Genomic DNA, 24,737 nt, shown 5'->3' with positions numbered 1-24,737 from the left:
ATGACCAAATGATGACCCTTAGTCCAGATCTTGGATCCGAGTCAACTACTCATTTTGTTTTGGTATTGGTTCTAGTTCTTGAAAGTTTGTCAGCTAAAGTTCGATTTTCTGACACCCTCGGTTGCTCGGTGGGCGAATCACCTCTTCTAGGTGATCATATCACCGGTTACGGTTACAGTTATTATTACATTTACGCTGCTCAAATGACATATGCATTGCAGTTCAACGCGTATCGATATTTAGTCAAATCCCAGTTACTTTTCATTTTAAATGCACTTGTGCATCTATGTTTCATTGCTTTTCTTTCGATGCTTTTGCATTGCACCATGTACATCTTAGTTTTATTTAATACATATGGTCGTCATTCCTTTCACACACACAAAAAAAAAAAAAAAACTTTATTTTAGATCATTAAATGAATAAACTCTAGGGAGAAATATACAAATTGTCACTGAATTATAACTCATTTTACACTTTGGTCACTGACTTCTCAAATATATCATATTAGTCACTTATATTGAATTTTGCAATTCACTTTAGTCATTACCGTCGAATATACCATCATACACTATTAAACTTAAGGGTATTTTAGTTCATTCATACAATAAACAAAATCTGTTTATTAATTTCTATTTTCGGTCGAGCATGGTCGAGTTTAAAGCTTGATCAAGATTATGAGTATCTTGAAAAAGTTGAATATGAGCATGGTCGAGAGAGATAAAATAAAGAGCTAAAAAAATTATTTTCGTATCATCTTGACCAAAATATCATCTCAATAGTGAACATCTACGAGTCTTTAATGGACAAAATTGATGGAATGATTAAAGTGAAATACAGTATCTAAGTTGAGTGACTGAAATTATATTATTGAAAAATGAGTGACCAAAGTGTCAAATGGTTCAAAATTGAAAATTCAGTGACCATTTATGTAGTTTCTGCTTAAATTCTAGTCCCTCCTTAATATTCTTCTTTTATCTTTTCATTTTCTCTAATGTTATTCTCTGTAATTCTTTCAAATACGTGTCGAATTACAACCGGGCCTTCTCCAAATCGATACACACTGCGGGTGATTATAACACCCTCCGATACAGTTGCATGAAATGAAGCGCGCATTTGAGCCTCACACAACGGCTCAAACCGAAGATAAACCAGAAAAATGGCAGTCTGCTCCTCGCCACTTGCAGTTGTCTCTCCCAAACCAGCAGCACTCCCCAAACTCAGCTCTAAGCTATCGCAAACTAGGCTTAACGTTTCCTCTGCTCACATTCACAGCCCCTCCAAATCATCATTGCTCGTAAACTTGTCTAAGAGAAGTTTCACACGGTTGAACGCTGCTGGGTTCGCAGAGATCGAGCCTGACCTCAATGAAGACGCCACTAACCGTTGGGAAACTAACAGTATCTCCGCGGTACGTATCAAATAAATTATCTTTTCTTTTTTGATGGAATTTTGTGAGTGAATTTATTGTGATTGGTGGTTGTGTGTGGTTTATTTCAGGAGGATTTTAAGTATGGAGACTATGATGACCACCATACTTACCATGAAGGAGAGGAGACAGGTACTTCCATTTAGTGCAATTTTATTGTAGGATCATAGTTACTGTTATTTAGCAATTCTAAAGAATTAATATAATTTTTTTTTTTAGTCAAATTTTAATCACCAAATAATAGATGAGGAGGAAATGGAACCTAGAGATGAAAAGTTAGCAAAAATTGTTACGAGTGTAGGTTACTTTTGCAAATGAAGTAATGGAAGATGGGATTCTAATAGCATTGTGATTAGAAAACGTTTAATTTGCATTTAGATATGATATAGACTATATAGGACACTCAGAATGCATATAATCTTGGTTTTACCAGTGGAGGAGTGGTGAGACCAAGATTTGAAGGGTTGGCTTTGGAGCCAGTTTAGGGAGAAGAGGGCTTGTTGGTTAGGAAGACCTTGTGAGGAGGAGGAAACAAGAAATGTTGAGTTTAGCAAGGACAAACTTTTCACGTGTTGATGGTTTTCATTGGCTGTGTATCATCATTGTTGGGATTGGAGGTGATTTTCTCAAGGTGCTTGAAGAGCTTTAAAGAAATGGGATAGTAAATGTGTCATTAGTCACTAGTGGACATATATTCATCTTTTTCAGTAAAGGGTAGTCGCTGTTCAGGTAGTGATATAAGACCAGTTAATTTGGTTAATATTGCACAAAAAGCTTCTCAAGATTGAGAAGATTTTGTGAGGGCGAGACAAATTCTAGATGCATCTCTAGTAGCCAATGAGGTGTGCAGGAGGTGGAGAAAAAGAAAGAACAGGGCTTTGTAAAGCATGTCTATTTGGATTGGTACGTTTTCAGACTAAGTCAAGGGACAAACAGGTTAGACATTTCTTATTTCAGGGAAATCAGTCATTTGCAATTTGCAGCTGATGCTCTATTTTTTCTCTTGGGGATAGAAGATGACCTGAATAGCTTATTGAGGGTGATTGATACTATGATACACCATTATCTCGCCCATTTTAAGATTCCTTATGGTGTCACAAGAAGACTGGAAGGAGTAAAGTGAATTTATGTGGGAGTGGGTAGCAGAAGGTAAAAATAATCATATTGTAAGGTGGGATGTGGTGGTGCAAGCTAATTAAATAGCACAGCTAGAGGTGGGTAATCTGGTGAGGAGAAATGAAACTATTCTAGGGGAATGGCTGCGAGATTCCAATCAAAGAACATATCTCTCTGGTGTGCTGTAAGTAGGAGTAAGTACAGACTGAATCAAATAGCTGGAGTACAACCCATTTTGTTTCTTGCTCTCATTTTCGGGTAGGCACTAGGCAGTGGAGACAGACTGAGGTCTTGGAGGAGTGGTGTTTCTTCTTTTCCTTTGAGTTGCCATTTTAGGTTCCAAAGAAATCTAAATGGGATGGGGCTCACTGCATTGCTGCCATATTTGACCTGTTCTAATAGTTCCAGATAAGCTAGATACGAGAATTTGGTTGCTGGAATCTTTTGAAGTTTTTTCTGTTGAAATTTTTACGAAGTACCTCGTGGATAACTACATATAATAAGGAAGAAAAGTACCTTCCCCCACCCCCACCACCCTACCAACCTATGATTGTTAGCCTGGATAATTTCTCATTGAAGCTCAATCTTGAGATATGGTTCACGGAAGGCAGCCTTTCATTGTTACCTGTCTCCCCATTGGTGTCTTATGTCAAATAAGTGGGATAACACTGTTTTATATAATGAATTACTTTGTCTGAGGTTTAAATTTCCTTGGAGGAAAAGAAAAAAAAAGGTGTGGTCCTGAGAATATGTGCTATATGGCTAATATATGGGTTGAGATGGTTGATCTCTTCTGGGAAAGGGTCTGTTTTTAGGTTTCTTCATGGGCATCTACTTCAGCTGAGTTCAGGAATCTTTCTTTTTCTCTATTCTTTTACTTAATGTCTTTGTTTTTGGTTTTCTGAAGCAGACCTCTTATAGGTGCTTCTACAATTTTTCTGTAGTGGACTCTTTACTTTTAATGAAAGTTCTGTTACTCAAAAAAACAAAAGTGCTTTTTTTGAAAGCATGGAAATCAAAGTTGCAGTATCCCCCCTGGTACAGCCAGTTAATAGGGGATGCAACTGACAATGCTGCAGTGGAGTAACACCATTATAAGGAGTCCAAATAGAGCTATGAGTTTGGTGTTCTTGAGATTTGGCCTTTTTGTATCTGATTCAGCTCATAGATTGCTAAAGAAATTGAATACTAAATTGTACAATTCAATAATCTTGATTTATTGCTGGAATCTCTGTGATTCAGGAACCTTCTGGGGATCAATAGCAGAAGATGTTGAAGCAGTAGGACCCCCTACAGGTTTTCAGGGTATAAATGCGTACCAAAGAACTTTGATAATTTAGTAATTGACCTATAAGACAGTTATTGATCATCATCTGGTTTGATTCTTTTGGCAGGTTTAATATCATGGCTTTTTCCCCCTGCAGTTGCTGCCGCAATGTATTTTCATGCTCCGGTAATGCAAATTTCAGACGTATATGAAGGATTAATTAGACTGTCAATTAAGATGTTTCTTTGTTTGAGCATAAGCATTATGGTCTTGTTTATCATTTTAAGGAAATCAATATCTAATTTCTCTTTCTTTGTCTTTCAGGGGGAGTACTTGTTCATTGGAGCGGGTCTATTTACGATTGTATTTTGTATTATTGAGATGGATAAGCCAGATCAACCCCACAACTTTGAACCTCAGATATACAATATGGAGAGGGGATCTCGTGACAAGTTGATAGCTGATTACAATACCATGGATATCTGGGATTTCAATGAGAAATATGGGGACCTATGGGATTTCACTGTGAAGGCGAAGGATGATATAACAAAGAGATAAATGATGCAACACAGCACACCATAATCGGAATCTTTAACAACTTGAGCATAAAAGGTATAACTATATTTTAGGCCTCTTTTAGTATTGTCCAAATTCTCCTTTCTTTCTGCATTGTCTTATGTTTTGTTTATATATCAGGTTTAGTAATTGTAATTTGTAAATCTCCAAGAAAGAGAGAGTACATATATGAATTTCATTTATGATGTTATTGGTGTACAAATTCAATAAAATATGCAGCACTTATCTGTCAGTTTCTCTCCCAACGTACAGAAGCAATCTGTTAGTTGAGATTAAGAATATTCAAGTTCCCTGACCAAAAATTGAAAAAAGAAAAAGGGATGTTTGAGCTCTGCTGATACGTTGGGAAATATTCTAGTAATGAAAACTAAAAAATCACATCATGCTGCAGGCTACTCTCAAGTCTCTTGTAACTGGTATTATGTACACATATATTATGCTGAAGACTAGACATAAACAGGGGTATGTCTGTTTAGAATATGAACTCCAATTTATGAAGTGTCTGTCTGTCTGTCTTATCCACAATTCATATGCAGCTCCCAAGAGGGCACTTTTCCTTTCTTGCATTTTGACATGTGGAATTTGAACGTCCAATGTGACTTGATGATTGTTAGTCCAATATCAACTTTGTATGAAACAACAACATTCTAGGACCAATCAATTATGGGTTGTTTGCTTCCTATTTTATATTATGAAATCTGCATTTAGTATTAGCAAATCCAGCTGTTTAACACCAGAAACTCTGTAATCCATGATGAATCCATGTCGCTTTTTGGCCTTTTCTGTTCTCATAGACTAGATCACAGATCTGTAGCAGTTGGGCTTTAGAGTTGTTCTAGATTATAGACCAAATACTGAAAATAGACTAGTATTGTTGGCGTTGGTTTTTCTTTCCAAGACTGTTTGTACCATGAATATCATCTGAAATCAAGCATAGTCGCACTTCATAGCAATGTCAAATGTTACTGGAACATTTGAATCTTGTGTCCTCTGTTCCCTCTATGAAAAAGACTGATGTGGCTAACCTCTTTCATACGCTAACGTAAATTTGGAATCTAGTGTCAACATTAATACCAATGAAGTCATGATCAGATGATATGTATGAGCTCTCACAGGTATTGCAACTTTTTTCAGCTAGGTTTAGCTACAAGTCTACAAGCCTACAAAGCCACATTTCTTGCAGATACTTAGACTTTCATGTCATTATATCTGTGTTCACAATTGTTATCTCTGAGTCTTTGTATGTCATGTAAGTCAATCTTTGTCTGCTAAAGTGCGTAGCGTGCTTGAAAATATGGCCAACAGTATTCTCCTTTGCACAAGTTAGATAAGAGCTATTGACCAAGTCTTGGTCCTTCCATCCAAATCTTAGCTGCAAATTTGATGCCACAAGTGACATCAATGTACAAGCACTTTGGATTTACTTAGCTTCAAGGCCATGTTTGTTTCACAGAATCTGGGCATTGGGAAATGAAAGTCTTTCATTTCCTGTATTTTCCTGCGTTTGGGATGGCCCAGGAAGGGAAATTGATTCCTAAAGGAAAGGAAAAAGAGGAGGAAACTAGTTCCCCCCACCCACCTTAGGAAACTGATTAGGGTTTAGGATGGCCCAGGAAGGGAAATTGATTCCCAAATGAAAGGAAAAAGAGGAGGAAACTAGTTCCCCCCCCGACCCCACCCACTTGCAAAGTTATATAACTAAATTGTCCCTGCTCAAAATCATTATTTGCTAATATAACTAACTATACTTATTGTTTGTATGATTTTTGCACTACCCCTGCAATGAAAACTAAAATGTGCTACATTCCTAGTCTTTCCAAACATTGGAAAAGAAAATTGCTGGAAATTGTAATTTCTCATGCCTATGGAAAGAGCAAGGAATTGATTTCCTTTCCTTTCCTTTCCGCGAACCAAACGCGGCCCAAAAGTAAAGAGAGTTCGGAAAGTGATTTCCACACACCTCATCAGTACATTTGCACTCATTTTTCTGGCTTTTATGTTTCGGTAAAAGATTTTCAAAAGATTAGAAGCCTCTGATGTTCTGATCAAACGATCCAGTCTTATTATATCCCTTGGAATTCCAAAGCCTGATAAATTAGTGCAGAGGATAGTGGAGTGACGGCTACACTGGCCACATTGGACCTTGACCAGAAAATTTTACAGGTTTGAAAATTTATGAGACGGGACAACAAGTGGATTGATAATGCAGTAGAATTAAATAAGAAAGCATCTTTGACACCAATGTTGACAAAAGGGCTTCAAATTATTACATTAGAGCCATATATATACATCAAAACATACGCTGATACGCAGGTAGATCTGTCACAACTACAGGCATTAGAAAATGAGAAGCTCCAAACCCAAGTGTGTCTCTTCTCTTTTCCTGTTCTTCCTATGCTTCCATCTCCTTCTTCACCTTTCACAAGCTCAAGAGCCATCAACTGAAGGCTATACCTGCTCAATCAATGAGACCACCACCAATCCATGCCAAGCCTATGCCTATTACAGAGCCACGGCTCCTAACTTTCTTGACCTGGCCTCCATAGCTGACCTCTTCTCAGTTAGCCGCCTCATGATCTCCAAACCCAGCAACATCTCTTCCCCAACTTCACCTCTGATCCAAGACCAACCCCTGTTTGTTCCTCTATCTTGTTCCTGCAACTCAGTCAACACCAGCATGACCATCTCCTATGCCAATCTCTCATACACAATCAATAAAGATGACACATTTTACCGAGTCTCCACCTACAGCTTCCTAAACCTCACAACCTACCAATCTGTGGAGCTTGTGAACCCTACTCTTGTAGCCACCAACCTTACAATTGGGGTAACTGCATATTTCCCAATCTTTTGCAAGTGCCCCACCAAAACCCAGTCGCAAAACAACGTCAGTTATCTAGTCTCCTATGTGTTCCAACCTTCTGATAACTTGTCTACAGTTGCTTCAAGGTTTGGGGTCCAAACAGACTCTATAGTTGAAGTTAATGGCAATAATACTCAGCCTTTTGATACCATTTTCATTCCAGTGACTCAGCTTCCTGAGCTATCACAACCTACTGTTGTTCCTTCACCTCCTTCAAATAAGACTGAGAGGAAAGGAGTGATTACAGGGTTGGCAGTTGGGTTGGGGATTACTGGGTTTTTGCTGATCTTGGCTGTGGGAGTTTTGATTTTTGGAGGTGGGTTGGTGAAGAAGAGGAGAGGTATAAGAGGAGATGAAGAGAGGAATCTGAATCTATATAAGAATGAGAAGGGAGATAAGAGGGCGAAGGAAATGGAAGTGAGTTTGATGGCTGATGTTTCAGATTGCTTGGACAAGTACAGAGTGTTTGGTATAGAAGAACTCAGAGAAGCTACTAATGGGTTTGGAGAGAATTGCTTGATTGAAGGGTCTGTTTACAAAGGAAATATTAATGGGGAGGTCTATGCCATCAAGAAGATGAAGTGGAACGCCTGTGAGGAGCTCAAGATCTTACAGAAGGTACTCTTGTCTTTTCATTTTGTTTCTTTAACTTCTGTCTATATGGTAAAAGTTTTGCTTTTGGCCTATCTGTATAGCTTCACATGGTTACATTGAAATTTGATATTAGTTTCTGTTGCATGAAGTTTTAACTCATCTATTATCATTTCATCATCCCATATAGCAAAGTCTCATAGTTTAATGTTGAGTTAGTAAATATAGGATCTTTTTCTTCTGTTTCTTATGTTGATATTGTGCTTATAATAAAAACAACTGTGTTTCAAGATTAAGGATTACATGAAAGCATGAAGCAGTGTAGCTTTGGATATAAACTTAATATAAGCAATGGATTTGTAGTTGTATTAGGTAATCCAGTTGAACAATTCTTCCAAGAGACTTGCTCACTGAGAGTATCAATTGTCATTTGGCATATAAAAAGCTAGAAAGCTAGTGCCAAAGTAGAAAATAGGTATCATATGTACAGATGAAACTGTAGTTGATATCAGATCATTCGAATGATTTTTCTCTTTAGATTTAACCAAAAAATGACGTTGTGTAGAGGTTCTTTTTTTTAGTGATCAATGCATTTCATGTTCGTAAGCATGTTTTGGATTGCTACTAGGAACATGTAGTGAAGGAATCATTAGAATTCCAAAAGTCATAAGGATCCCGTTAAGAAACCTCATTATTAAATTGGTTCATCTTTATTGCTAATATAAGATGTTTCCTGTCTGCTTATTACGTTTTTGAAGTTTTAAATTGTATCTTGTTTCGTTGCAAGCTTTATAATAGTGATTAGGTCTGGTGGAGAAAAAACAATGTGAAGAAAATGTGTGCCGTCGGTGTCACAATTTGGGTCCATTTCATTGGATATGCTCAAACAAAGGGATATGCCTTACTAGGTTGATTTCAATAAATAAACGCTCAGAACTTATGCCTTACTAGGTTGGATTAGCAAAAGTCCTCTATAGATGACATAATTCTAAAATTCCGAGGAGATCGAGTTTGACAGACGTGATGAGCTTTCCAGATAAAATGAAGTCATAATCTAAAAGACTTCAAAACTGAGTTAGAAATTGTGTTAATTGGACACGAGGACTTTAAATTTTTGGTAGAAAAAACAAAGCCATGTATATCAACTCCAAGTGTGCCCTTAGGATTTGTTTCTTATTTGATTAGTTGGGAATACTTTTTCATGTTTCATGTTTCATGTTTTATTAGTTGTTTTATATCTATAAATAATAGGTTAGGTTACCTCATTATTTTAATTTTTTCATAATACTATTTGGTTGGTAGATAGAAGTTCAGGGACTTTCAGAAGGTTTACTTTTCCTAAGATTCGGAAGGTTTATTTTTTGCCATACTTTGAACTATATAATTGATCAAAGATTGACTTTCAAATTTTGCAGGTAAACCATGGCAATTTGGTGAAGCTAGAAGGCTTCTGCATAGACCCAGAGGATGCAAATTGCTATCTAGTTTATGAGTATGTCGAAAATGGCTCTCTCTATTCATGGCTGCATGAAAACCCGAATGAAAAGTTAAGTTGGAAGACAAGGCTGCATATTGCTGCTGATGTCGCAAATGGTCTGCAATATATTCATGAGCACACTAGGCCAAGGGTCGTGCACAAAGACATAAAGAGCAGTAATATTCTCTTGGACTCCAACATGAGAGCCAAAATAGCCAATTTCGGGCTTGCAAAGTCTGGTTGCAATGCCATAACAATGCACATTGTTGGAACTCAAGGTTATATTGCCCCCGAGTATCTAACTGATGGGGTGGTGTCAACAAAAATGGATGTGTTCTCCTTTGGGGTAGTTTTGCTAGAGCTTCTTTCAGGGAAGGAGGCCATTGATGAAGCTGGAAATATTCTGTGGGCTAGCGCCGGTAGGATTTTGGAGGGAAGTGAGGAACAGAAGGCAGAGAAACTAAAGCAGTGGGTGGACAAGGAGCTTTTCCTTGAGTCATGCTCAATGGAGAGCATAGTGAATGTTGCGACTGTTGCCATTGCCTGTTTGCATAAAGATCCTTCTAAAAGGCCAAGTATGGTGGACATTGTTTATGCCTTGTGTAAGAGCGATGAATTGTTTTTCGATATCTCAGACGATGGATCATCAGCTCCCCCAGTAAGAGCACGGTAAGTTTAGGTTCTCATTTTCTATTTGATTCAGATGAAGGGAAGACAAAAAATCAAATTCTTGCACAGGATATGAGACCAAGGGACTATTTGGTTTTACTAGTTGAGGCGATGTACAAGAATAAAGTGAGCAATAAAAGTTTGAGAATATTATCATTATGTACCTGTATATAAGATAGAGAAAAGTTATAGTACTATTTTTTGAGTCTTTTCTCGTACATAAATATTTCTAAAATTAATTAACTACTCTACAATCAGGAACCTAAAATTAATTAAAATTTTCTAAAATATTTCTAAAAAACTTTCTTTACCACATGCTTGCCACGTCAGCAAATAGACGGAGCCGTCATTGATTTTGGACGGAAGTATCATGTTGATGTCAATATAAGTCTTTAGGTATTATATTGATACTTTTGAGAGTTCACGTATCAAATTGGCCTTATCAGAATAGTTTGGAGACGGTAGCTGAATTTTTCTCATTTTTATTTCATTAGCTTTGAGGTTAGGTCCTCAAAATGAAATCAGGTCAGCCTTAAGGTATATACTCTATCAACAACTACTTTCTCATTTGTTTGTCTTATGATTAATGATCTAGAACATTACTAGACGAACTTCCAAAAAAAAAAAAAAAAATTCCGGAAAGGACTGTCTTAGAGTTTATATAAGACAAGAACCATCTTGAAAGTAAGGGGACTTTTGCCACCTAATTTAGTGGAGAACCTCTGTACAATGCTTAATTTTAGAATTCACCCGCTTATGATAGGAGTTATATTTTTTAGGAAAACCTTGCTGATATGAAACATATTGCTAGAATTTGGACTACAAGCCTTACAAAGAAATCACAATGTGAAAATGTACAGTTCATTGAGATATTAGAATCATTGAAGAAATTTTTAAGAGAGGACTTAAAGTGCACATTAATGTGATGGTCTACCTTCACCAAATTGACGTTGAAAAGAGGATGATGAGACCAAAATAACTAATGATATATTGTTGTTATTTTTGTGAATCATTAATCGTGAAGATTAAAACCCTAAAGGCTCTCACGCCGCACAACCTAGAAACCCTAGCACCTATCTCCGACCTCTGTGTCGGCTTCTTTGCAACCAAGGCTACTGGAATTCAGTCGACCTCCCTGCCTACAATGTCTAATATTGACTCTGTCACAAGAAGCTTTGCTACGTCGCTTGCCATTGCAAGCAATGATGTGGTTGACATCTCTGCTATGTCAGAGGGAGGCGCGCTTGCGTACCTCTCAGTCCTATCTCCTTGCAAGGCCACTCATTTCGAAACCGACTACGGCCATGGACTTGAGGCGCCATTTTTAGGCGTGTTTGGGTACTGAACCAAGGCTTTACCGTGCAGCAAAGAGCCCCAGATCGGTTCTTGTTCTCTTTCGACCTCCGCCGTGATAGCCGGAAAGTGATGATGGGAGGGCCGTGGAGTTTTAACCGGGCTCTGGTCGTGATGCAGCCATATGATGGTATTGCTCCGCTGCCATCGGTACAAATGCACGACCTATTCTTCTGGGTCCGCATAACCAATATGCCACCGGCATATGAACAACGGAAAACTATTGCCAATGTAGCCTCGGTTGCCGGTAAGTACTTGGAACTCGATGGAAAGTTGTTTGATGCTCTGGGGGAGATTCGGGTTCGTGTCTCCCACTCAATTTTCAAGCCTTTTTTTCTGGAAAAAACCCTAAAGTTTGGTCTAGGGATTGAGCGAGAGGTACACTTTCGGTTTGAAAATCTAGTAGGCAAGTGTGATATATGTGCTCGTATCTTCCATGAGAATGGTCCATGCAATCCGGATACTTTGCCAAATGGTATCAAGCCTGTTGGACAACCTGTAGCTCGTAAGCTCGAGCTCCCTCAGCCGTTTCTGGGATTCCATGGTCCTCAGTTCAAGGAGGGTGCATTCCAGTTTCAAGGCATCACTACTCCCATTCTGCCCTCGGTGGGGCGTTCCTTGTTTGGTGGTGCTGAGTCTAGCAAGCCTCGTAGGCCAGTGATCATCAGGCATGCTGAATCAAGGGTGACAAGTGCAGAAGACTCCCTTGCTATTGTGCTAGTTGATGCTGGGGGCCAAGCTAAGCGAGGTAGATCTTTTCCTTCCCAAAAAAAACTGAAATTTTTGATGTCTGACTTACTTGAAGGTAAAACTAGTCCGGTTGCTTCTGCAAAAAAGATAAAGTTGCCTGAATTCTCCTCTAAATTTAGTGCCAAGTCACTGGGCCTTGTGGAAACTCCTGGAGGAACGTTGGTGCCGGCTGAGGGCATGTGGCCACAGCCAGTGCTTGCACTACCAGGGACACAAAAGAAGAGAGGAAGGCCTTTGGGGTCCAAAAATAAAACCCCAAAGACAAAGAAGGTCTCTGCTGATGCGGTCCTAACAGTTCTGTACTCGGGTATACCCCCAAGCCCTAGCTTGAAGGGCAAAGACAAGATATAGTTGGTTGTGGTAGGAGCCTATTTACTATGTCTCTCTATTTTCCATAGTTTATAGGCTCACTTTTAATAAGTGAGCGATTAGTTCGAATATAGATGGTCTGTCTCTATGTATCAAAGTAGTTCCCTACTATAACTTCTTGATCTGTCTAGTTGAAGGCAGCAGAAGGATATGTAATGACCCTCTTGGCATGCGTTAATGAAATCCACCTTTCAAAAAAAAATTTGTGAATCATTAATATAGAACTAGGTGGTCGATCCAAAATAATTAGTTCTTGGCCATTGACTTCATTTATGTTCATGTGCTTTATAGTTTCATCAATGATACACCAACCCTGACTAGCCCCATCAATGCAGGCAGGTGTATTGCTATTTTGAGACACACGTTTCTGATATTAATTCTTGTCTTTTAATGATATATTGACTCTGGGCTTATGCTACTAACAATCCTTATCCTTAGACCTCGTTTGGTTTATGAAATGAATTTTTTAGGAAAGTGGTTCATTTGTATTTCTATAGGAGAATAGAATGATTCATTTTTCTCCCATTTTTCCTTGCAAGATGAACCATTTTCTCAACCTTGCACTTAATAAACATGGGAAAGTAAGCACTTTCTCTTTCCCGAATTTAAAATCAATGAAACAAACTAGGCCTTAAAGAAAGTAAGTAAGGTGAACTGGCTAAGGGAGGAAAGAGAAAGAAGTCTTCTCGGCTTATAAATCTAGTGACTACTTTTGAGTGAAATGACAATAGTTAGATGCAGACTTGAGTTCGATTTTTGTTTGTGTAGTTTTAGGGTACTTGCAGTGTCTGTAATAAGCTCATCACGTAAAAATTGAAACTACTTCGGTTCTGACTCTTTCTGTTATGCCCCCAAAGAGTTATTCGTGATGTATACTCACTTAATACACTCTCCCGTCCTTCCATTAAAAAAAAAAAAAAAAATGAAAGTGAGACTCTATTCAAATGTAAAATGTCATTCAAAACACCTGTCACATAAAATAGTAATAAATCCATCACGCGGTTCACCCGGCAATATTTTCTATGTTATGTTTAAATAGTTCTTATATGCAGCTGTAATATGTTATTAATCCATCACGAGGTTCACGCAGATTACCTCCCATTGCTTCGTATAAGTCAATGATCATGATCTACAAATCCATCCCTCTCCTCTCTATTTATGAGGTTGTCATTACTTGAAGGTGCGAAAACACATTATCGGTCCTAGTGTTATAGTGCCTTAGTGGTGAGATCACTGAGAATGAGATGGGTGGGAAGACTGAAAGAGACTTATGGGGGTGTTTACGATCTTTGATAGTAACCGGGCACATTAAAAAAGTTCACAATTTTGACAAAGTTTCCATCTTTTACAACGTTTGGCCTAGCCCCAAAAAAAAATCGGACCCAGTTACACGAATGTTCAAAAAGATCTGAGCTAATGTTCTCAATATCATCAAATATCACCCACATACCAATCGATCACCAAGTACTGCTCTGTATTCAAGTGAGGCAATAACTGAGGTGGATGGTGATGATTACTTGCTTACAAACGTTGAAAACGACAGTGCACTGTAGTTGCGATGGTCCACCAGGACCAACTTGGGTTGTTGCTTCTAGATAGCAAAAAACCCAATAAGAAAAAGACACCTCAGACTTGCCTCTCACTTATTCTAGTTCTGTTGAACAGAACAGAAGCCTTTTGTTAAGATCCTCTTGTGTCTCCCCATGTTTTAAATGCTGCTTATTGACCTCATCATCAAGGTCCAATCTTTCAGCTCAAAAACAACAGCTTCTTCTCACTAACAGAGATACAGCAGAAGAAGAGAAGATGGTTGTGAGTCAGTTGCAGCTATGCGTTTTGCCACATCGGTTTCCGAGACTCAACCCCTCTCCTTCTCCTTCTCCTTCTTCTTCTCCAAACAGGTATCTCTTCTTCTTCTTCTTCTTCTCATTGTTGCCATTTTGGCTTTCTGGGTTATTGTGTTTCTGTTGAGTTTATGTGTCAGGTTTTCTAGTTGGTGATGTGGCATTGAGCCATTGCCAGTTTTACATGAATTGAAGTGGTCTTGTTTTCTGGACAAATGGGCATTGAGGGTCAAAGGGTCTATGGTTAAGTTGGAGTGTGATTTGCTCACACTAATTTGAACTCCATCATGTGGGAGATGAAAGATTTGTGGAATTCTTAGGTATTTGGGAACTGGGAATGCTTAAAGTTCTGAACTTTTGTATAGTAACTCGAATCAAGATTAGCTATTGATATGGCATTGAGCCATTGCCACTTATTCATGAATTGTGGTTGTTGTAGTGTTCTGGATAATGGGCATTGAGGGTCAAATGGTTTAGTTACTGGTTTGTGAATGAGTTGGAGTTCATCACTTGGTAGTTGATATTTTTAGAGCTTTGTTTGTGGGTAGATTTTAATCTGTGTGTAATTCATAACAATTTGGGAACTGGTAATGCTTATATTTGTGAACCGTTGATCATAAAACTAATCAAGATTAACTATTTACGATTTGGCATTAAGACATTTTGCAACTTATACGGTTAGAGATGGATTGGAGTGGCTGTAGTGTTCTGGATAATGAACTTTGAGGGTCAAAGGGTTTATTTTCTGGATATGGTGTAGTATGCTTTGCACGAACTAATTTGGAGTCCATCACCTGGTAATTGAAAAAGTTTAAGGGTTTGTTTTAATCTTTGTGTAATTCATAGCATTTGGGAACTGTGAATGCTTAGGTTTCTGAACTCTTCCTCGTGCTACAAATCTAGAGATTCCAGGATTTAACTATTGGGGTATGCCAAAGCTGGAGTTGGAAATGTAGAATAAAAGGGCTTAGGATGGAGAGAATGTGTGGTGGTAAGGGTAAGAGAGTGATTGCTCAAAAATTTTAAGAAGTTTTTTCTTCTGGGTTTCAATTCCCCTTCCTTTGATTTCAATGTCTGTTGCAAATGTAGTTTTTGATTGTGTATCTATACTGAATTCAAGGTCCCAACGTTTTTGTCTGAATGATACTGAAATAATATTAGTTCTGTAACAGAGGCAAAATTCATTTTGCAATGCGTTTGCTGATATCTTTATTTGTACAATACTACAATGTACTGCATATTGCATATATTGGATAACGTGTTGAAGCACAGTTATCCTGAATCTATTTTTTGAGCTAGGAGCCATATGATGCTAATATTGACATGGTACTTCTCAGGAAATATATGCCCTGCCAGTTTTGGTGTATGAAATCTTCATCTTTACATGGACGTAATTTCATAACTCCAAACAGAGGTAAGAACAACCTGTCTTGTTACTAAGATTTTGAAATGCCTTCTAGTATGTATACTTTATCAAGTATCAATGCATTAATCGTCAATTTAGTACATAATTGAACAAACCTTATATGAGGTTGATAAACCTATGATTCCAATGTGGAAGAAAATCAGTGACTTTACCCAAAATTATTGAAGTGGCATCAGACTCAATCCTAAGTAGACCCATTTCACCTCAACAGTCATCTAGATTTGGTCATGTCATCCCCTCCAGGTTATCCTCCATTTTCTAAGCAGGTTTTTCTTGGATTGTAAGAGTTCTTTTATTCTTGGTTTAAGAAGTTGTCTATTTTGGTCAGATTGGTTGAAAAATTATGGTGATGGACCTTAAGTTTATTTGGAAAATAAAAAAACTAAGAAGTAAAACGAGAAGCAATAAAAATTAAAACAACAAGAAAAGGCGAAAGGTGTTCAATTGTGAAAATTTCTTTTTGTTTATTGCATGGATGGCTGTCATGTATCAAAGAATCATGTGTCTTAGTTATCCTTATCTTGCATCCTTCACGTTTTACCTATGTTGCGATTATTTTGTTTACAGGAAAAGGCAAGGTCAGGTCCCAAAAGACAGGCAATAAACTAGATTCCACTATGTATATAAATGTTGAAGATGACTCGGACACTGAACTTCTTAGGATAGAACAAGTAAAAAGTTCTCAGGTGAGTGTAGAGTAAGAATTTGCTTTACTAATACAAGTTACTTTATTTTTCTTAATTTCTTTTTCCTGAACAAAACAAAATTACAATAGGTTGTTCAAATATAGTTCATTTAAATTTTTATAATGGCCTCTCACTTCAATCATGGTTGGTCTTTCATTTCCAACCATGAATTTCATATTATTCATGCGATAGTGCCGGTAGTGGTGAAGGCGAACCCACTGTCTCTTGATCTTGCATTTGATTCATGCCATAGTGCTGGTGGTGATGATTTTCTAGAAAATGTTCTTATTGGAATTCTCTGTAATGCAGATTCACCTAGCTAAAGTCTTGATGGGATTGACGTGCTTATATATTCCACTTAGACTGGCAAAGCTAAATGTCGTCGATACTTTCATTAAGATTGTCCAAGAAAGACTTCTCTGCACTGTTCAAAATTTAGGGGCCGCCACCTTGCCTTTTGCCTGTGCTTCTAATTCTCTGAATAAACCACTGCCTCTTGGATTGGATGTGTCGTTGCCATCATTTCAAGATGTTAGATGGAGCTTTCAACGATTATTGTATCTTTTTAACGTCCAACTTGAGAAAAATGTTGCTACGTAAGTAAAATATGTAATTTTTTGCTCTTAGTTTATGATCCTGCAATGTCTAGTCAACTGATTAACAATCTTGCTTCTGATGTGTTGAGTAGAGTTCTTCACGATCAAGTTTAGGTTTCATGCTTGTATGAATGTTAACCATTCAGGATTATGATTATTATATGTGCATGATTATCATCAATGTGTAAGCCTTTAGGTAGCCTGCATCTTTGTCTTTAATCATGATGTTCTCATTTGGCTGGTCTATTTTGTAGGTTCTTCATAGTGCTCCTGGTAGCATGTTTCTCATTTGTTATCATTGGTGGTTTCCTATTCTTCAAGTTTAGGTAAGCTAAAATCTTTCTAAGAGTGTTGTGGTTATTTTAGTGTGGAAAATTACAATAGCCTTTGGAACCTCTACTACATTTAATATCTAAATTTTGTGTTTATTTTTGCGAGCAACACTTTGATTTATGAATTAGGCCTGATAAAATCATAAAATGAATTTAACAATAACCTTGTTTACAATGTTTGTTCTATGTGCACAAATTACTTTGAGTTTCTTTTTTGACCTAATTTTCCCATCAATTCATCAATCTATGATCAACTCGGTGTGCTGCTTAAATCCATTATTTGATTCTAGTCTGTTATAAATTTCTCTGTATTCCATTCTCATTTGCAAACCTGGATATGGGTTTCGGACTTCCATATTGCGCAGGGGTAGTAAAGAATCTTTGGAGGACTGCTTCTGGGAAGCTTGGGCATGCCTATGTTCATCATCGACACATCTAAAGGTGGAATATTTCTTTATTCTCTGAATTAGTCGTTTTTGTCATCATCTTTACTGTTTCTTATTTACCATATTTTAAATAATATGTATTGTACACTGCAGCAAAGAACACGTATTGAACGTGTTATCGGTTTCGTTCTTGCTATATGGGGCATATTATTTTACTCCCGCTTATTGAGCACAATGACTGAACAGTTCCGGGTAAATTCTTGAATCAAGAAATCAAGAAACATTTATACACTCAACTTACATGTAAACTGCATCCTTATGACCATCATTTGCACAGAGTAATATGTACAAGCTCAGAGAAGGGGCACAAATGCAAGTACTGGAGACTGATCACATCATTATTTGTGGAGTGAACAGTCATCTTTCTTTCATACTAAAGCAAATAAACAAGTATCATGAATTTGCTGTCCGCTTAGGTACTGCTACAGCTAGGTAATCTGTTCATGTGCTGTCGACATAGGTTTCTATCTCTGGATTGCATGATTAAGCTACTGCCTTGTGTATTTTCTATTGTATTACGTGTTCACAGGAAGCAAAGAATTCTTCTTATGTCTGACTTACCAAGAAAGCAGATGGACAAGTTAGCTGACCATATTGCCAAAGATTTTAACCATATCGATATCCTTACAAAAAGGTATGACTACTGAGTTATCAGATAAACCCAAAATATATTCAAATTCTTATTAGACATCTTGATCTGATGTTGAACAAAAATAAAAGTTTTGGAACGATACAAATGGTAATTAAATTTAACAGAGTATGTAAAACGTAGTGTGCTTTGATTTCTTACATTGAGATTTTACTGTTGCAGTTGTAGCCTGAGCTTAACAAAATCATATGAAAGAGCCGCTGCCAACAAGGCACGTGCCATAATTATACTGCCAACAAAGACAGATCGGTGAGCACTTGATCCACTTAGATTCTATTCGAGCAATTATTGTGGACTATATGCTCTCAAAGTTGCTTTGAAATTTCTTGTCACGCCAATAGGGCTTATGAGCGATATGGAAATTCCATTCCATTGAATATTCTGGCACATCAGAATTTCACTCCAGTTAACTAATTTGACTTGATATCCTCAATTGATTAGGTATGAAGTTGACACTGATGCCTTTCTATCCGTTCTGGCTCTTCAACCTATTCCTAAGATGGAATCCGTTCCCACTATTGTTGAGGTTATCAGTAATTACTGTATATGTACGAAATTATGTTATGAATTTTTCGGAAATCAGGTTAAATATTTCCCCCTAATGGATGCAGGTTTCAAGTTCAAATACATGCGAGCTTTTGAAGTCAATCTCAGGGTTGAAAGTAGCGCCTGTGGAGAACGTTTCATCCAAATTATTTGTTCAATGCTCTCGCCAAAAAGGACTCATAAAGATCTACAGACACTTGCTTAACTATCAAAGTACCAATACAAATCTCTCTTGAAGAAAAAACTAGTCTTCTTCTGAAGTTATTGGCGTATTTATGACCTTCTATCATTGAATCCTCAGTTTTCTTGAACCATTGAAACTTTTGAATCTCTATTCAAAAGGGTAAAGAATATTTTAACTTAAGTGCTATTCTTAAAGTGATTTGACATGACCATTTTAAGTTCATGTGTTGGTTTAGTTCAGACATATTTTTAATTGGAAGTTCAGTTCAGATTATTGAATGCATTTAGTAGTATGGTCTTCAGAATCAGTAATGTGAGCAATGTCTAGGCACTAGAACTTGAACTTTCAACTCAATCATGTGTTGCTTCTCTTTTTAGTTTGGCCATCCTACAATGTATTGGATGTTATTAATAGTTGTTGTTACTTTTAGTTTTCCTTCGCTTATGAGATGGAACACTAATTCATTTTTTTTTAAATTCCTGCAGAAAATGTGTTCAATCTTTGGAATTCTCCTAGTCTAGCAGGGCTAAAGTATAGGCAATTAGGGCCTGGATTTCAAGAGGTAATACCATCTGCCAAATGTACTTCTTTAGTGAATACATTATTTCATTTAACTGATTTGGATTGTTTCTGCATGTGGATATCCTTTCAGGCAGTTGTTTGTGGGCTTTATAGAAACGGGAAGGTATACTTCCACCCAAATGATGATGAGATCTTGCAGGAAACTGACAAAGTAAGCAGAGTTGTGGACACAATTGGCGCTCATTTATAAAATAAACTAAAACAAGCAAAAATGACTTGGAGATTTCTCATGACTTGTGAAAAACCGAATCAGGAATAGTATTGAAATTTTCTTCTTATAAATTTTTCAGACTCGTATGGTTGATTAGATTGTTATTCTGCAGTTTACTATGTCCTATTTTATTTCAATTCGTACAATTTACAACTATACAAGACAAAAAAGTATTGGAATCCATTAATTAAAGAAGTGGGAGAAAGAAACTAATCACGTTACAGTTTATTGACCGACTGCCTTCATTCTGTGCTTGGTTCAATTGTCCTAATATTAAAATTTTATCAGTTTGTTGGCTGAATGGGTGTAGTTAATCATCATAGAGTTGATGAGAAATTTTGTTATTCAATTTTCATTCATTTTGCTTGGACGAAAATGTTCAGGTAATCAAATTCCTCAAGTTACTTTTTAATTTCCAACCTTGTGCACTTTCCTCATGAAGGTATTGTTCATTGCACCTGTCAGTGGGGGTAAGAAACCTCCTATTACTTATTCGAATGTTAAAGAAATAAGCGATGCCGATCGAAGTTTGGAGGATGTAGAAAAGGACAGTGATACTCGATCGCATGCCTTAAAACTAAGGAAAGAAAACACACGTCCCAAGAGAACAGGCTCCAAGGTACAAACCTTTTTTAATTTTAGCAGCACATAATTGCTTGACATCCACAACACTGTTATATTTGGTTATCATGTCTGAATAAAAATGTTCTTATTAATGCAGGCTTCAGACGGGACTCTAGGACCAAAAGAATTTATACTTCTTCTTGGATGGCGGCCAGACATTGTTGAAATGATTGAAGAATATGACAATTATCTCGGACCTGGGAGTGTCGTGGTATGCACTTATTCGCTTTATCGTTTGAGTATGCATTCGGAAAAAAATTCATTGTAAAAAATTAGGACAAGTACGTGTGTGATGGAGTAGCATATCTAATGAGTGGCTGCAATGTACTCCACAATCCTAGGAAGATGAAATTGCCAAGGATCAACCAAGTTATTGAGAAACTTAACATTAATAATTAATGAATTGCGGACTTTGTAGTACTCCATAATACTAGAAAAGCAAGAGTTTATCTTTTTGTATAGCTTCCTATGCCAGCTAAGGTGTATCTTGAGCATCTTCATTTTCATCATTCTAGCTGTCCACATAGTTTCTGTACTGTCCTTTCACCTTATTGATGATTCTCATCAAGCTCAATCGGTATGCATCTGTGCTGACTAAAAGCAAACTGCGGTTTTTATGTCAAAAGATTGGGGTAATCAGAGTTGTGTCTTTACACTGTTTTAAATGATGTGCTTCAGAATTTAGCCTTGTGTGCATTTCTGCATCAGCTGGATGCTAGATTTGTAACAAGGATCATGTCTTCATATGAAATTACATGGATGTTAAACCTGCTATCAGTGAATTGACATTGTTATTGAACTCTTAAATCATTAGGCAACAGAATATTCATTTAATTATCTAAAGAAAGTTTCCAGACATAAAATAATGTGACCAGTCTTATCATCTTATGCATATATGTGCAGGAGATATTGTCAGATGTACCGTTAGATGACAGAAATAAGGCAAGAAAAGGTGCCGGTCAAGCCAAACTAAAACATGTGCAGGTTTCACATAGGGTACTGCCTCATTCAATGAACCCAGAGAGTGGAACCTTCTCTCTCATTATCTTTTTTATTTATAGTTTTCTTAAAAGTCTCTTTCTTTCTAATCCTTCATTCTTTTTCTCGTATGCTGCAGATTGGAAATCCAATGAACTTTGACACTTTACAAGAAACCATAAGCAATATCCAACATTCTTTGAAGAATGAAGATATTCCCTTATCCATTGTTGTAATATCCGATAGAGAATGGCTTCTTGGAGGTGAAATTACTTGAATCCCCATGCCCACAATTTGTCGTTTTTTTTTTTTTGGCTTTTTCTAGGGTCGAAATAGCTGACCTTGCATTAAAGAACCTCTCTTCAGATCCAAACAGGGCAGACAAGCAATCCGCATATTCCCTTCTTCTTGCTGAAAATATTTGCAACAAACTTGGCGTAAAGGTAAGTCTAGCACAATTGAACATCAGCATCCAATCAGTGAAGTTCAAACTATTGAGTCTTATTATTGATCAAATAGCTTTCGCGAAACACAGTCTTTATCTTCACATAGAGAAAGATAAGAACTGACAAGGTGGTGTATTTCAGGTGCAGAATCTAGTTGCGGAAATTGTGGACTCGAAATTGGGGAAACAAGTATTCTTCGGCAGACTTTGTGAAAGTTTTATGATTTCTATTGATACTTTCCAAATTAATGCTACTAAATACTTGCTATACGTTTGCAATCCCTATAGATCACAAGAATAAAGCCATCCCTGACTTATATTGCCGCGGAGGAAGTAATGAGCCTCGTAACAGCTCAAGGTCTTATATTATTGTACTATATGTAGCTCTCTCAACATACATAATAGCGGTATTCCAAATTAACTAGTAATTATATGTTTCTGCATAACAGTTGCTGAGGACAGTGAACTAAATGAGGTGTGGAAAGACATTCTGGATGCAGACGGTGATGAAATATATGTGAAGGTAAACTTCCTTAAGTTTTCAATTGTATACATATTTTACCTCAAGTGGAAATAATTATTAAGAGAGCTCTAAGGCATGAAAGGCATACTGAAATGGTTACAACATAAAAGGGACTCTTATTTGGTTTTCAGATGACATGATTTTATTGGGGTCTTTTGACTCATTAGCCAGATTGTCTTATCAGTAATGGTGTTAGTGGCTCTATATTTACTTACCTGGCTTTATACCAACAGGATATCAGACTCTATATGAAAGAAGGAGAGACTCCATCCTTCACGGAGCTTGCTGAAAGAGCTCATTTACGGAAGGAAGTTGCCATAGGTTATGTGAAAAACAATAAGAAGGTATATGTCATCTTCAGTTGTTTACCTCATAAATTGCTTTAGATTCTCATTCAAATATATATATATATATATACACACACACAGAGCAACGATCTGGAGCAGACGTCCGCAACCCAGAAAAAGTGCGGACGTCCCTACTCCGGCGTCGAGAAGGCAGCGATCGCTGCGCTGCGGGTGCCGGACGCACCCTCTGGACATCCCGGACGGCCTCGATCAAGCGGCGAAGGCGTAGGTGATCGGAAACTCAGCGGTGTGCGGCGAGCTAGCCGGAAATCATGGAAACCCATCGAGCTCGATTTCGAACCCTTCGTCGACGAGTCCAGCCGCTTCTGAACTGCTCTACGTTGTGGCCTGGTTCCGTCCGGCGACAGAAACGCCGCCGTCACTGCCCGATCAAGGCCGGAGGAGCGACGTCCGCACTTTTTCTGGGTTGCGGACGTCCACTCTCGAACGGCTCCGTCTATATATATATATGCACATAGATATTTGATCATATTTGATACCAACAGGATATCAGACCGTAAATATGTATAGATCAGATTCTCATTCATATTTGTTTGATCTTCTGTTGCAGGTTATTAATCCAGTTGCCAAGTCAGAACCCCTCTCCCTTGAGTTGACAGATTCGTTAATAGTTATATCTGAACTTGAAGGAGAACAACCGATCGTTATGTAGAATGGCCTCTTGGTCTTTCACAGTTGCCTATATCTTTCAGCCCAATTTTCCTCTCGAGTCTAACTCACTTGATAAGTATGGAAGCAAACGTGTTTTGACAATGAGCGTATTCTTTGAGCTTGCACAGTTATACCATCGGTCAGTACGGCAATAAAACTGCAAATTAATGAGTACATCACTTAGCTTCATTGTTGCAAGATTGTAACACTGATGTAGGGGTATCATTCTTGTTATGCTATAAAAACTATTGCATGAGATGCGCGAATGTGGAGAATTAGTACTAATTAGCTATTCTTTTAACTAAATAATGTTCTATCTGGTACCTGAGACTCAAATGAGGTTCTATCTGGTATCTCAGCTGATGTTGCCTTCGACCGACGTGGCTCAGAGTATGTGCCAAGCCATTTACACGTACACTAAAAGAACTTGATCATCTTGAGAAGGTACCATAAGCAAGAATGGAGAAAATGCTAAACTTGTTCGAAACTTTTTATTTATTTTAATCTTAATACATCTTTTCATACTCTCTTACCACTTGAGCTGACCTTCAAGATTTTTTTATATTTTTTTTAATGTTCTTGGTTGTACATATCCGTATATACTTGCTTCGACAACTATATGTCACCTTGCAGGAAAAAGAGAAGAACTCACATTTCAGTCATGGTAAATCTGATCGACCCCTTCTGTTCTTGTCCGAGTCTGTGCTCCGAAATGCAGCTTTTTTTATGAGATAGACTAGAGAGGCAGGAAAACAAGAACTATTCAAAAAATATATATATATATATATATATAAATATTTTTTCCAACTGTCATAGGGAAACTTGGGTTTACCAATTTACAAAGGTGTCAATTCAGGGTTCAATAAGAAGCGAGGATCACAGATGGAGTTCAATACTTGGCTCTCACACAAGCGTCCGTCGTCTTTCACTTTGATTAGGGACGCACGTTCTTTATTATTTGTCACTCTAGTGTTGTTAGTTTATGCAGCCGCAACTGCAAGTGCCACTACGTGCTTATTTAACCTGCATCTTTTATTGTTGTGTGTTTGTGTTCCTTGGGTCTACAATTTTGTATGAATATGTGTCACTACATTTGAATTGCATATTGTTTAGACAGTTGATAGAAGGGGATCCAAATATACCCTTGAATCAGATATGCAGCTCGAGAATCTAATTAACTCTTCTGTTT

The 24,737-nt window shown here is 37.5% G+C and overlaps 3 protein-coding genes across 3 annotated transcripts; all 3 read left to right on the top strand.

Annotated features, from left to right (window-relative positions):
• The first annotated feature begins 1,117 nt into the window (after positions 1–1,117).
• LOC133713106 (photosynthetic NDH subunit of subcomplex B 5, chloroplastic) lies at positions 1,118–4,617 on the top strand. The gene is made up of 5 exons (XM_062139228.1): positions 1,118–1,408; positions 1,498–1,558; positions 3,785–3,847; positions 3,937–3,995; positions 4,134–4,617. The coding sequence occupies exons 1-5, from the start codon at positions 1,157–1,159 to the stop codon at positions 4,365–4,367; spliced, it is 669 nt and encodes a 222-aa protein (XP_061995212.1). The 5' UTR covers positions 1,118–1,156; the 3' UTR covers positions 4,368–4,617.
• Positions 4,618–6,699: 2,082 nt separating this feature from the next.
• On the top strand, positions 6,700–10,144 carry LOC133709879 (serine/threonine receptor-like kinase NFP). The gene is made up of 2 exons (XM_062135818.1): positions 6,700–7,866; positions 9,255–10,144. Exons 1-2 carry the CDS (start codon positions 6,730–6,732, stop codon positions 9,987–9,989), a joined length of 1,872 nt encoding a protein of 623 aa, XP_061991802.1. The 5' UTR covers positions 6,700–6,729; the 3' UTR covers positions 9,990–10,144.
• Positions 10,145–14,097: 3,953 nt separating this feature from the next.
• LOC133708843 (putative ion channel POLLUX-like 2) lies at positions 14,098–23,892 on the top strand. Its single transcript, XM_062134381.1, has 24 exons — positions 14,098–14,358; positions 15,639–15,715; positions 16,295–16,413; positions 16,723–17,009; positions 17,264–17,335; positions 17,707–17,782; positions 17,881–17,979; positions 18,065–18,219; positions 18,317–18,421; positions 18,599–18,685; positions 18,878–18,962; positions 19,048–19,195; positions 19,652–19,728; positions 19,819–19,899; positions 20,402–20,578; positions 20,681–20,794; positions 21,487–21,579; positions 21,701–21,824; positions 21,928–22,004; positions 22,149–22,196; positions 22,295–22,364; positions 22,456–22,529; positions 22,763–22,873; positions 23,448–23,892. Exons 1-24 carry the CDS (start codon positions 14,264–14,266, stop codon positions 23,547–23,549), a joined length of 2,553 nt encoding a protein of 850 aa, XP_061990365.1. The 5' UTR covers positions 14,098–14,263; the 3' UTR covers positions 23,550–23,892.
• Positions 23,893–24,737: the final 845 nt, after the last annotated feature.

The sequence above is a fragment of the Rosa rugosa genome, chromosome 5, assembly GCF_958449725.1.
Source record: "Rosa rugosa chromosome 5, drRosRugo1.1, whole genome shotgun sequence".
NCBI classification, from domain to species: Eukaryota; Viridiplantae; Streptophyta; class Magnoliopsida; order Rosales; family Rosaceae; genus Rosa; species Rosa rugosa.
The sequence above is the reverse complement of the archived record's forward strand: the minus strand, read 5'-3'. Positions and strand labels throughout refer to the sequence as shown.

Excerpts from the sequence above, each read along its gene's own strand:
- LOC133709879 (XM_062135818.1), top strand. The coding sequence starts at position 6,730 with ATGAGAAGCTCCAAACCCAAGTGTGTCTCTTCTCTTTTCCTGTTCTTC. Across the intron at positions 7,867-9,254 it reads AGCTCAAGATCTTACAGAAG|GTAAACCATGGCAATTTGGT; the intron begins GTACTCTTGTCT and ends CAAATTTTGCAG.
- LOC133713106 (XM_062139228.1), top strand. The coding sequence starts at position 1,157 with ATGGCAGTCTGCTCCTCGCCACTTGCAGTTGTCTCTCCCAAACCAGCA. Across the intron at positions 1,409-1,497 it reads AAACTAACAGTATCTCCGCG|GAGGATTTTAAGTATGGAGA; the intron begins GTACGTATCAAA and ends GGTTTATTTCAG. Across the intron at positions 1,559-3,784 it reads CCATGAAGGAGAGGAGACAG|GAACCTTCTGGGGATCAATA; the intron begins GTACTTCCATTT and ends TCTGTGATTCAG.
- LOC133708843 (XM_062134381.1), top strand. The coding sequence starts at position 14,264 with ATGGTTGTGAGTCAGTTGCAGCTATGCGTTTTGCCACATCGGTTTCCG. Across the intron at positions 14,359-15,638 it reads CCTTCTTCTTCTCCAAACAG|GAAATATATGCCCTGCCAGT; the intron begins GTATCTCTTCTT and ends GGTACTTCTCAG. Across the intron at positions 17,336-17,706 it reads TTCCTATTCTTCAAGTTTAG|GGGTAGTAAAGAATCTTTGG; the intron begins GTAAGCTAAAAT and ends CATATTGCGCAG.